This window comes from Diabrotica virgifera, chromosome 2, assembly GCF_917563875.1.
Source record: "Diabrotica virgifera virgifera chromosome 2, PGI_DIABVI_V3a".
In the NCBI taxonomy this organism is placed as follows: Eukaryota; Metazoa; Arthropoda; class Insecta; order Coleoptera; family Chrysomelidae; genus Diabrotica; species Diabrotica virgifera.
Window position 1 is genome coordinate 230,500,371 of NC_065444.1, and position 12,555 is coordinate 230,512,925.

Consider the following 12,555-nt stretch of genomic DNA (forward strand, 5'->3'; position numbering starts at 1 on the left):
AGTTGTTTTTTTTTTAATTTAATGAATTATGTATTGAATTATTATTTTTATTTATTTATTTTATATTGAATTTTTATTATTATTATAATTGTGAATATCTATTTTTGAATTTATATTTTATTTTATTTATTTTAACTTTGTCTCACTCAACTTCATCAGGGTTGGATTATTTGTTGTCTTCTTCTATTATTATAAATTTCTTGTTGTTTTTTAGATATTATTTCTGTTAGATTGTTTAATATTCCAAAATATTCTTCATTTTGTAATATATCTCTTATTTCAATTCTTTCTAATCTTCTTCTCATTTCTCTATGTTCTTCATTTTCTATAGTATTTTCACAATGTAACACTATATGTTTTGGTGTACCTAGTTCTCCACATTCACAATATGCATCATCTTTTAAGTTAAATCTTTCCAAATATGTTGGGTACGGTCCATGTCCTGTTAAAAAGTGTACTAAACCTTGTTTTGGATTAAAATAATTTGGAATGTTTTCTGATATTGGTATAAAATTGTATAAACGTCTAGATTTTGTTGAATTTTCCCATTCATTTTGTCTTTTTCTATGATATCTACAGAGTAAGGATATACGGGGTACGTTCAGTATGTTCAGTTGATGATTTAAATAAAAAGAGTTATAGTAAATAGAAGATAATAAAAGAGGGCGCCAACGAGTTTTTAACGAAGAAAACTGGTAAAACAAATACAGAAGATAATTATGAATGAAATATTAAAGAAAATAAAGTAAAATAATTATTTAAAAATAAAATATCAAAGATTTGACGTTTGCAACGTTACAATTGACGAAACAAACACCTATTTTGCAAAGCTTCCAGAATCGTATTATTAAATTTTGCACAGAAAAATGATTTTCGTTCATTTAATATAACCATTTGTATTTGCAGATTTTGTTTGGGCTTGCTGTCAAACGTAAATCGTAATACAGTAGTAGAACAAACTAGACGGCATATAGGAAAGGGAGTAAGACTGTATTATATAGGTAAGTTATTTTAATTGCAGTATCTGTTTCTTATTATTTATACAGTAACCACCACGCTACTAGACACACGGGAACATTGAGCTATTACAGTCCTGGACCCTTCACTTACTTGCAATGTTTATTTTTATGTGTAGTGACGTTTAGAACGTCAGAAAATGTATAGAAACCGGATATTATCATAGAAAGTTGAGAGAAAAGTTATTTTAAAGCAGAGTAACAACTCTACAGGGTGATTGATTAGTGGGGTAAAGCTCAATATATCCGCTGTAGTAATAGATAGCAATAAAAGTTAATAACAAACATTTTAGCCACCTTTGAGCATTACATTAATTATCATCAATTACAAAATTAGTTAGAATGTTGCAGGGTGTTCGATAACACAGTGGCAGACCAAACTTGTTTTTTTTTTATATGGAACACCCTATATTTTATTTTAACTTCGAAATCCTGTTAACTTCTCCATCACAAAAATATAAAGATTTGTTATGTTATACAGGGTATTTACAAAGTTATAACCAATTTTATATGAAAATCGTAACAAGTTCAACTCCCAGTATAAATAAAAATAAGCAAAACAGCGATGGCCATATTTTTTTACGTATTGTCAAAATTTTCAAGAATGATTGATACTGCTAATTTTCTTTATATCAAATACAGGGTGAGTCAAAACGCAAGTACATTATTTTCTCAGTAATTTTAAATGGAACACCCTGTATTTTATATCACTATTGAAAAGTACCATTACCGTACTTTAATTTTTAGATAACATTTCCTATGTCTAGATTTATTAGTTTTCGAGATATTTTCATTTTTGAATGGACCAGTAGCGTTGCCACCCAGATCACCAGAATTTAATAAATTGGACTGATTTTTTTGGGGTTACGTTAACAATGAAGTTTATAAAATACCTCCAACAACAAGGGATGAGATGAAAAATAGAATACAAAGTGTATTTCGATGCGTTAATTTACAAATGCTTCGTAGAGTAAGTAGCTCATTCAATGATCGTTTTTAGTCGTGCTTATGTGTTAGGGGGTAATTTTGAACACCTTATGTAATTAAATATTAAAAATATTTTATTAAAAGTAGCTTCTAATTTTTTCAAATATGTTTTTTTTTTCAAAATGTATTACTGATAAATTATTTTTCGTTTTTTATTTATTACATTGTTACATTTACATACAAAAGTAGTAGGTCTGGATCCCGCGTATGAAAAAAAAGTTGATTAATAGCAAGCTGAAAATTTATTAATAGCTTAAGGGTGTCTAGTCGGACAAACTTTGATATATGGGAACACTGGAACAGGGGAAGTTTTAATTGTGGAACAGGTTAAAATTTTGGAACTGTCAGACCACGAAAACGGCACATGTATTTTGTCCGACAGAACAAACTCTCCGAACAGAGATTAAACTCTCATGCAAAAATCAGACTGCTATTTATCACCAAATGGGCGTTTTAATGAGTGGAACATGTAGAATATGTCAAATGACAGGAATTATGACAGGTGATAAATAGCAGTCTGATTTTTGCATGAGAGTTTAATCTCTGTTCGGAGAGTTTAAGTTGGTTCTGTCGGACAAAATAAATGTGCCGTTTTCGTGGTCTGCCCGTTCCAAATTTTTAACCTGTTCCACAATTAAAACTGCCCTGTTCCAGTGTTCCCATATATCAAAGTTTATCCGACTAGACACCCTTAAGCTATTAACAACTTTTCAGCTTGCTATTAATTAACTTTTTTTTCATACGCGGGATCCAGACCTATAGTGTTTAATTGTCTTCACAAAATGTTGTATTTTGTGTTTGTTTGTTTTTTTTTTGGAAAATTTATTACTAATTTTCTTTCTTTATTTGTTACATTTACATACAAAAGTATTTTTTAGTTGTTTCAAAAATGTTGCATGTTGTGGTTGTGTTTTTTTTTGTAAAATGTATTACTAATAAATTATTTTTATTTCTTTATTTGCTACATTGTTACATTGATTACCGGATTGATAATCAATAATCGTCAATTGTCAATTCAGTCATGGCTTACTTAAAATTTAGATAAATTTAGATACCTAAAATAATTTGCTCTGAAAAATGAAAATATCTCGAAAACTAATAAATTTGGACATAGGAAATATAAAAATTATCGTACGGTAATGTTACTTTTTAATAATGATATAAAATACAGGGTGTTCCATTTAACATTACTGAGAAAATAATGTACATGCGTTTTGACTCACCCTGTATTTGATATAAAGAAAATTAGCAATGTCAATAATTCTTGAAAATTTTGACCATAAATAAAAAAATATGGCATTCATAAACCATTGCTGTTGTGCTTATTTTTATTTATACAGGGAGTTGAACTGTAGATCATAACAAACCTTTATATTTTTGTGATAGAGAAGTTAACAGGATTTCGAATATAAAATAAAATGTAGGGTGTTCCATTTTAAAAACATAAGTTTGGTCTGCCACTGTATTATCGAACAACCTGTAACATGCTCTCTAATTTTGTAATGTGAAGCTTAAAGTTGGCTACAATTTTTGTTATTAACCTTTATTGCTAGCTATGACTATATCGGATCTATTGAGCTCTATCCCACTAATCAATCACCCTGTATTAATTAATGTATTTTTTGTATTGAAAAACAATTATTTTGAATAGTTCCTTGTCAGTAACATGGCAGAGATGAAAGTCACACCTGAGAACGGACCGGATTAGCTCATAAGCATAGCAATTAGGTATCTACCCATGTGTCTAGTAAGGTGGCGCCTACTGTATAGTGATATGACAATTGTTAATAACGTCGCTTTACTCAGAATTGACATTATTTGTTTCATATTTTAACAGTTTTACCTTATCAAATACGAACTTATATAATTCTTTATATGAAATAAAGTTATTTGTTATAGGTGGAGAAGTGTTTGCTGAATGTTTGAGTGATTCCAGTATTTTTGTACAATCTCCAAATTGTAATCAAAGATATGGCTGGCATCCTGCTACAGTTTGTAAAATACCACCAGGTAATATATTTTTATCAATTAAGGATTACCTCAGTCATTCCTTACTCAGTTCCAGTTTTTCAGTGACTGGTTAAAATTTTGGTTAGCTAACCCAGTTTAAATTTTAACCAATATTTTAACCCTCATAGCGTTTTTCAATGTTTTAAACCAAGTTAAGAAAATCTCGGTTAGCTAACCACTTTTTTTCTTCTGTTGGCAGCAGTGACTGTACTTGCGCATGTGCAATTCGAGAAATAATGATCAATTTGACAGAAAAATAAATAAAAAACAATTTCATAACCAAATTAAAAAAAAAATATTATTGCAAGATCAAGTTCGAAATCTTTTTAGTTCATAACGTCTACCTCGGTTTCATAACAGAAGAGCATTACAATTACTGTGACGATTTAGACTTTTTTTGCCGATTTCGTTTATCAAAGACCACGGTGTTATCACTATTTGAACAGATTGACCAGGAAATAAGGAGTCAAACTGTTTGGTACATAATTATTTTGCTGTATAGACAAATATACAGTTGAGTCCGCGAGTCTTTACTCGTGCGTCATTAATACCTGGTGAGACAAGACACATACTTTTTATTTAGCATCATTCTCTTCCACGCATGAAATTAATGACAAACCAGCTGCCGTCTGTTATTAAGTAATAACACATGTTATTTTTATCAACGATTTAGACTCAGTGTATTGAAAAGAGATAGGTACAAAGAAAGACGATTGGGGATGTCTTCACATATTTTAAGTACAATTTCTGACGTTTTGGTTTGTTTACTTTTGTGGCTGTCAGTTTGTTGAGTTCTTTGCTGTTATTCTGTCGAATTTTTCCATGTTAAAGTTTTTTATAGTATACAAACAGTTGTTTTCACAACTAATTTTATATTGGAGTTAGAAATTTTGTGATAAGTTTATGTTATTTTAAGATAAATTTTGACGACGTACAAAGCTAACCTCATTGTTGACACAGTTGAATGCTTGTGTTTAAGGTTCCGCCAAAGTGAATAAAATAACAAAAAGAAAATATGTTATTGAATTTTTTTATAAATTGTTTATTTATTTATTAATCAATGATAATAAAATAATTGATTAAGCTACTTCAAATGTAGCTGTAATTATGCACCAGAATTTTAAAGCAAAACTTATATTTGACATTCTATTTAGTTGATAACGTCAAATTTTATAATAACCCGTAATCGGAATAATATCCATTTGCCGTTGCGTTTAGTAAATTTCCGACTTATTTCGTATGCTTTAAATGATGACGCACGGGTAAAGACTCGCGGACTCAACTGTAAAATTATCTTTTTAAAATACTACTAAGAATGGTGCATTAAATCCTGTTACATATGTGTAAACATAGGTACCTGTTACAGTTATAATATATTTCCTTATAATTCCTTCCTATATAATAACGATAATAATTTATAATTTAGATAAAAATATATTATAATTTTCTTATAATAATAAGGAGGTAGAATACTTCCCGCGATAAAAACAAAATAACATAACCCAACTAATCTCTTCTGTCCGACAGCCGACAGGTACTCAAAATAAACATCTGATGCATTCACTGCATGCATGCGCAAGCGTAATCGCAAAATTCGGAGCTAAACCATCTAACGAGGATCGGTTAAAATCTTGGTTAACTTAAACGAGTTTAAACTCTAACCTAGTACTGAAAAACTGATTGATCATGAATATTTCGGTGACCGAAAAATAAATAGGTTAACCCAGCACTGAAAAACCGGCCCTCAGTTATTTACCACTGCAATGTCACACGATGATAATGAGTTGGAATATAATAGACTAAGGACAGGAGACAGCATAACACTACCAATGTTAATTTCTCATATAAAGTGCCGCTACACTCTTTTATCTCGTAAACTGCATCTTACATCCAAAGAGATGTACATGGTTGCCGGATTTTTGGAAGACCAATGACAGTTGGACAGTTGGTCAGACAAAAGGTCAGTCTTTGATTAAACAGTGACACATTTTTACTGAAACTCAAACTAAAAGAAATCCAGTCTCCTAATACCTAAGTGCCATAAGAAAACTTAGTCTTTTGCTAGCAGTTGCCGCTAGGGCATCTATGCCATTTCGTTCGTTGCAATCCGTGACTGCACGCCGGGGTTTGTTTTGGTTGGATCAGAGAGAGCAGCATGTGTGCCTCCTGATGAGAGACTAATAAGTTTCGAAACCGGTAGAGGTGCTTTCTGTACTCTCTGATTGGACTAGAATATGATGCGGCTGTATTTTTGTTTTGCAACGAAATTAAAAATGGTTATTCATTTTTGATTTACATGTTTACTCTGATTGGAGTACGAAGGGAACCATTCTCGTTGGAACTTTACCGCGCTGAGCAGATAGGACGTGAATTATAAATTGTAAAATTCCCTCATCTTCCTTAGTCTCAGCATCCGTTATGGCTTGCAAATTGTAGAAGCCTCGGAGGTGTAACCAGAGAAGGTTCCCATTGTTTTCACTCTGGTGGGATGTAGAGTAACATTACATTGTTTTATATGCCATTAGAGTGAAAACTTATTCTTTTTTCTAATATAAAATAACTCGCTGTAAAACAAAATCACGACACTTCTTATATTTCAGTTCGTTCAGAGAGCGTCTTAAACGCCGTTACGTACGTTTCACTCTCATTAGAGATCCTCAGACGGTGTATATATGACTACCTCTGAATTGTTATTTTAAACTAGCTGACCCGGCAGACTTCGTACTGCCTCAATAGATAAAAACAAACTTTTGTATACAATAAACTTAAAATAAACAAAAGGAATTCGTAATTAATAAACAAAAAATTCTCGATGTGAATGAGGTCTTATTATTTTTAATTAATTACACATGATGTTTGAAGTAATAAAATTTAGTTAGAAGTAACAAAATAAAGTTTGTAGTGCAACAGTTACAATCTAAAATTTGTTTATCTTATAATGAATATAACAGCTTTATTTTATCTACATTCAAAACAACCCTGTATTTATAATTGGGTTCGGGGTTGACCAAATACATAGGTGTTGATTAATCAAAATAAAATTAAATTAAAATTAAATATCATTAAATAAAATGAAATAAAAGTAAATAGAATCTAATAAAAATAAAAATAAAATTTATTAAAATGAAATAAAATAAATAAATAAATGGAATTAAAAAACAAAATAAAATAAACGAAAATAAATAAAATACTTAAATTAAATAAAATTAAACAAAATTATTTAAAATTAAATACAATTTTATAATTTGCTGCTTGTTCTTTTCGTGTGCTCAGAAATTTCTCCTGCTTGCCGTTCGTCAGAAAAGTTCGGTTTAGAGATATTTTTTGAAAATTTCTAAAAATTAAAAAATTCATATTTTGCCTAATTTCAGTCCAAAAGTTAAACAGTTGCACTTTTCTTCGATGAAATTTGTTCCTCGTTCTTCTTCTGTCCTCAGAATATTTCTACGGCTTAAGATATTGTATTTCGGACACCGATTGCGCTAGAAAAAAATTAGTACGGTTCTGCTCGGAATTCAGCAAGGAGTCAACCTACTTAATTTCGTATTTTTCACCTCATTATTATGAGAGTTCTGGCGTCATCAGCAACCCCCTTGTGACGTACGGGTATGAAATATAGATAACAACCTACACCCAGACCGGACGAATATACCTGCCAAATTTTATAAAAATCGGTTAAGCGGCTTCGGAAGAGTATGGCAACAAACACTGTAAAAAGAGCATTTTATACATATAGATGTAAAAATTTTGGTGGCTACTAACATGACTATATAAAACCGTATAAACCTTCCCTGAACTTCCAGAAATAATTCAACATTAAAATTAGCCAAATCGGTCCAGCCATTCTCGAGTTGTAGCGAGACTAACGAACATCAATTGATTTTTATATATAAGATGTTTACCACTATATGGTTTTATTTTTAGGATGCAATTTAAAAATTTTCAATAATCAGGAATTTGCGGCGTTGTTATCACAATCAGTTAGTCAGGGATTTGAAGCAGTTTATCAGTTGACAAGAATGTGTACGATAAGAATGTCCTTTGTCAAAGGATGGGGAGCAGAGTATAGGTAAGACTCATTTAGTAAATACAGTCCGTTTACTTTTTAATTAGATATAGAACAGTGAAGGAAGCACACTAAAATTGGCAACATTGCCTAGGATATCGCTTAAAATATCGTTGTTTAAAATTGTATTTTAACTTTTAAAGATGTTCAAAATTTATCTACTCGTTCCGATAGTAACAGTATGATATTAAAATTGCTTTATCAATTTTTCTCGATTATTAGTTTTTATTACATGTAGTACATAAATTATAGTAATCACTGAATATATAGTTAGTTAAAAATAGTCCTATGAAGTGAATTAATGAATAATTCAAGCAATTGGCAAGTAACGATTGTCCAATAATATTCAAAAACTAAACCAAGTAGCCCTTTCTATTTCTGCAGGTGAAACTGATACTCTATGCTGTCGCCTACACTGCTAATGTTTACGTATCTATAAATTATAATAATAAGGCCCGGCGCAAATTGAACCTAAGCCGGCGGGACGGGTGACCCGTGCAGTTATTTTTCTAGCGCACCGCATATTAAACCCAACCCGACCCAACCGTTGGCTGTCGCTGTGACGAATAGAGACGGGCAAAATCAGTGCGGAGCTGTAACGGTTACTTTTGATACCGATTCTTAGTGGTACTGAGTACAAATACTGATTACAAAATACTGATGTATCTGATCCTTGTACTGAATTGAGTAGGCAACTTTAAATCGGTATTTCCATACTGGTAACTCGTAACGTTTTAAAAACATCTTACACGTCCCTAGTAGTCGTAGTATTATGACTTTCGAAAACATCGAATTTGATCATAAGCGGGTGCATAAAAAGATATGTTACACTGAGTAATTTATTTCTGCACATAATACCTACATAATATTTAAAATTCAGAGTTATTTAATAATCCCTCCGCTACTCATCGGTCATAAAAAATAACACTATCTGCATATTTCGTTTTTAATTTTTAAGCATAAACAAAAATGTAATATGCCGACAAGTTGAATTTGAGGGTAATACGATATTTTTATCGATCACGGTTTAAGTAACATTAATCATTTTCACCTTATTTTTCTAATAATTTGTTATTGTAAAGGCATAACTTTGATTATTAATTTCGTATCACCGCTTATTAGTCTACCAAAAGTTATCAGAATTTAATGACAAAGACAAAGGTACTATCCGTATTCATTTCAGATACGTCTATCTCGCAAACAAAAACAAGTAAAAATAAACAACTGGCAGTGAGTCAAGCGTCCCACGACCCAAGAAAGCTGTACGCCGATGACAAACGTTCCCAAGCGAGACCTGCGAACGCATGCACTGATCGTATGATGTGTTCAATTTGCGGTCTCTCGCTTATAAGCGTGCTTCACAAAACTGTCCACGTAGTTCGCCGGTGCAGGTTGTGTCTCGCTTAGGATCAATTTGCGCCGGGGTTAAATCATAGCTTATTGAATTATAATAGTTGTTATATTAGATGTTGTATAATAGATGTTACTTTTTTTTTTAAATTTTAATGAATGGATTTGTGTAACCATTTTTCCATTGAACTTTTTTTCTATTTTAGGAGACAGACTGTAACGTCAACACCTTGTTGGATAGAGCTACACTTGAACGGACCGCTACAGTGGTTAGATCGAGTACTCACTCAAATGGGATCACCCAGGTTACCATGTAGTTCGATGTCGTAATTGTTTAAGTTTTGCTCTGTCGGTTGTCTGACAGAAAGTACGTATTTTTTTATTAATATATTATTCGACATTGTGAAGCAATATAAACGTTATGTACTTTTATATATTTCGACATGGATTTTTATTCAATTTCTTAACTGAATACGTAATAGAAAACTAAATGTGAAATATTACAAAGAATAAATTAGCATAATTATCATCATCATCATCAGTGATGCTACAGCTCTAGTTGATCCTCGATCTTCCCCAGTCTATTTCGCCAGTAGTTCCTGTTTATCACCAACTGTTTCCAATTTGTTGCGCAGATCTGCCTCGCATTAATGTTCACACCGTCCCTCCATCGCAGCCTTGGTCTACCTCTACTTCTATTTCCTACTGGTAACGCTAATAGGGTTCGTCTGGATTGCTAATAATTTACTCTTGACACATGTCCAGTCTAATACTACCTATTTTTATAAAAAAAATATATCTCTACCATATAATATTTTTTTATACTTCTTGTACAATTCAAAATTATATCGCCTTCTCCAAATACCATTAATACCACAGACTCCGCTCGTTATTCTTCTTAGTATTTTCCTTTTGTTTTAGTGGACGCTATATTTATAATGAGGCAAGTTCAAGAGAAATCGTTAGAATACAACAAACCGGCATATTTATGTTTCGTGGACCTTAAGAAAGCATTTGACGGGGTCAAATTAAAAGACGTTATCCATTTGTTATACTCAAGACAGGTACCTCTAGGTATAATTAAAACGATCGAAAACATCTTCCAGAACGAGACGATAAAAGTAAAAGTGGAAGATAAACTAACTGACCCAATAGAAGCCGGCAATGGGATAAGACAGGGGGATTCCTTGAGTCCTTTATTGTTCAACCTGATCACGGACGAAATAATAAAAAAAGGATACGAAATGGGAGAAAAATAACTTCTGCTATTCTGCCATTCAGACGATGCAATACTAATTTCTCAAAGTGAAGATGATTTACAACGTATGCACCATTTAGAGCAAAAGAGTCTGATAAAATTTTAAGTCAACAGTTTTAAAAAAAATAATTTATTAATTTTATTGCATTTGATTAATGTCCACAGAATTGCAAATACAGCCGGCAACGCTGCGTTCCTTCTTCTGTGTAAAAATAATTTTATGTACTGGAACTCAACTATCATGAATCATCGACCATTAGGCATAATATGTATTGATAAAATACTGATAACAGTGATAGAAGACAGCATAATGTTTGTGTTTATTAAATATCGAATAAATAAGATTTGTATAGTGTTTTAACTTACATAAATTTTTTTTATTACAATCAACTCAATCAAGCTACGTCTTGAAGAAGTATCTATCGGTAGAACATGTTACAAAAAAATTGAGTACAATTACACTTCTCCATTCAATCTTCTGGGAAGTTCGAGTGGTTCAATCAGATGATTACTAATAATCCCAGCCCATACGTTAATACTTTTGGCATTATTAAAGTAAAACACACAAACACCATTTCTCGTAAAACAAGCTTTATCTGCACACAACACTTTACACGTTTTGTTTTGAAACCATCTACAAATCCTTAAACTTCGAGGTAAATCGCCTTGGTGTACCTAAATCTTGCACTAATTATACACTATAGGTATTACGTAATTAACATGATACTTGCGATCGAAATCATGATAATACCACAACAATACGATGTATTCTCGGGTTACAGGTAATTATTATATGACTGTTTGTGTTTACAATTTTAAATATCTTCGCTGTATCAAAATAAATAAAACTGCCGGGTTGCCAACTGTAAATTTTAGTAAAAGACGTTATTTTATTTTTTTGAGGCAACAGACGACTTTAGAAAAAAAAATTATAAGAAAGTTTTCTTTTAAATGTTGCATTCTACCCACACCTTTAACACCTTCGTGCCGGATCGTCATTCGGCAAGTCGGCTTCTATATACGGATTCGAGCGCTTACCGGGCGGCTTCTCGCGGTCGGTTAAAATACAGCATCACACTACAACTAATTAAAGTTAATGGAATGATAACACTAATTTTAGAAATACAACTATTTTTATTAAATTTATTATTCTACATAGTATGTGAGTTAAATTAAAGTTTATTCATAAAATGCCATTTTAAACAAAAATTATTTAAAAAGATAAATAACATAATTCTGATGGAATTCCCCAGATTATTTTTTGCTTGATATCGCCCCAGTCTCCTAATCGAGGAAATTCCATCCGAATTATCTTGCAAGGGATAGTAAGGTAAGTTGTAAACAGCAGCACAGTAACTTTACCTCCCACACAATCCCATCAGTCAAACATCCAAACAACCTTATCACTTTATCACCAATCAAATTAACTAAATCTAATCTCCTTCTGGACATCACCCACTTTTGGGCGTGGTTTAACCACTTTTAGATGTGAATAAGGTAATTCGGACGGAACAAAAATACCTGAAATATGATTCAGATGGTGGCCCGCCGTATATGGCGAACGAAAACTCATGATGCACCCGTGTGCATCACCGTACTGAGCGGACAGTCAAGCATGATGCACACGGGTGCATCACCGTACCGAAGGGGTTAAGGAACGCACTATTTTCCGGGACACCCTGTATACACAATGTTATAGACATAACATTATTATTGCATCATCCATACTATCAGCTATAAGGACGATGACAATTTGTGAATCTCAATCGCTTCTCTCCGTTTATGTTGATACCATACTCGTTCTTAGACGGTGGACACGACGAATCATAAGATGGAGGCCCAGAAACTATAAAAGAAGCCGAAGACGA

The 12,555-nt window shown here is 32.1% G+C and overlaps 1 protein-coding gene across 3 annotated transcripts in view; it reads left to right on the forward strand.

Moving 5' to 3' along the window:
- The window catches only part of LOC126880470 (mothers against decapentaplegic homolog 3), a 57,381-nt gene that overhangs the window by 30,162 nt on the left and 14,664 nt on the right, over nucleotides 1-12,555 (forward strand). For 2 of the 3 annotated variants that reach the window (XR_007696602.1, XM_050644329.1), the window contains exons 6-9: nucleotides 907-1,001; nucleotides 3,903-4,013; nucleotides 7,938-8,082; nucleotides 9,636-9,796. Coding sequence is in view for 2 of the 3 variants with exons in the window: in XM_050644329.1 (XP_050500286.1) it covers nucleotides 907-1,001; nucleotides 3,903-4,013; nucleotides 7,938-8,082; nucleotides 9,636-9,759 (475 nt within the window). In the remaining variant the exon portion in view is untranslated. Of the gene's footprint in view, nucleotides 1-906; nucleotides 1,002-3,902; nucleotides 4,014-7,937; nucleotides 8,083-9,635; nucleotides 9,797-10,350; nucleotides 10,963-12,555 lie in introns of those variants that run through there. The other variant, XM_050644330.1, reaches the window with a different exon arrangement.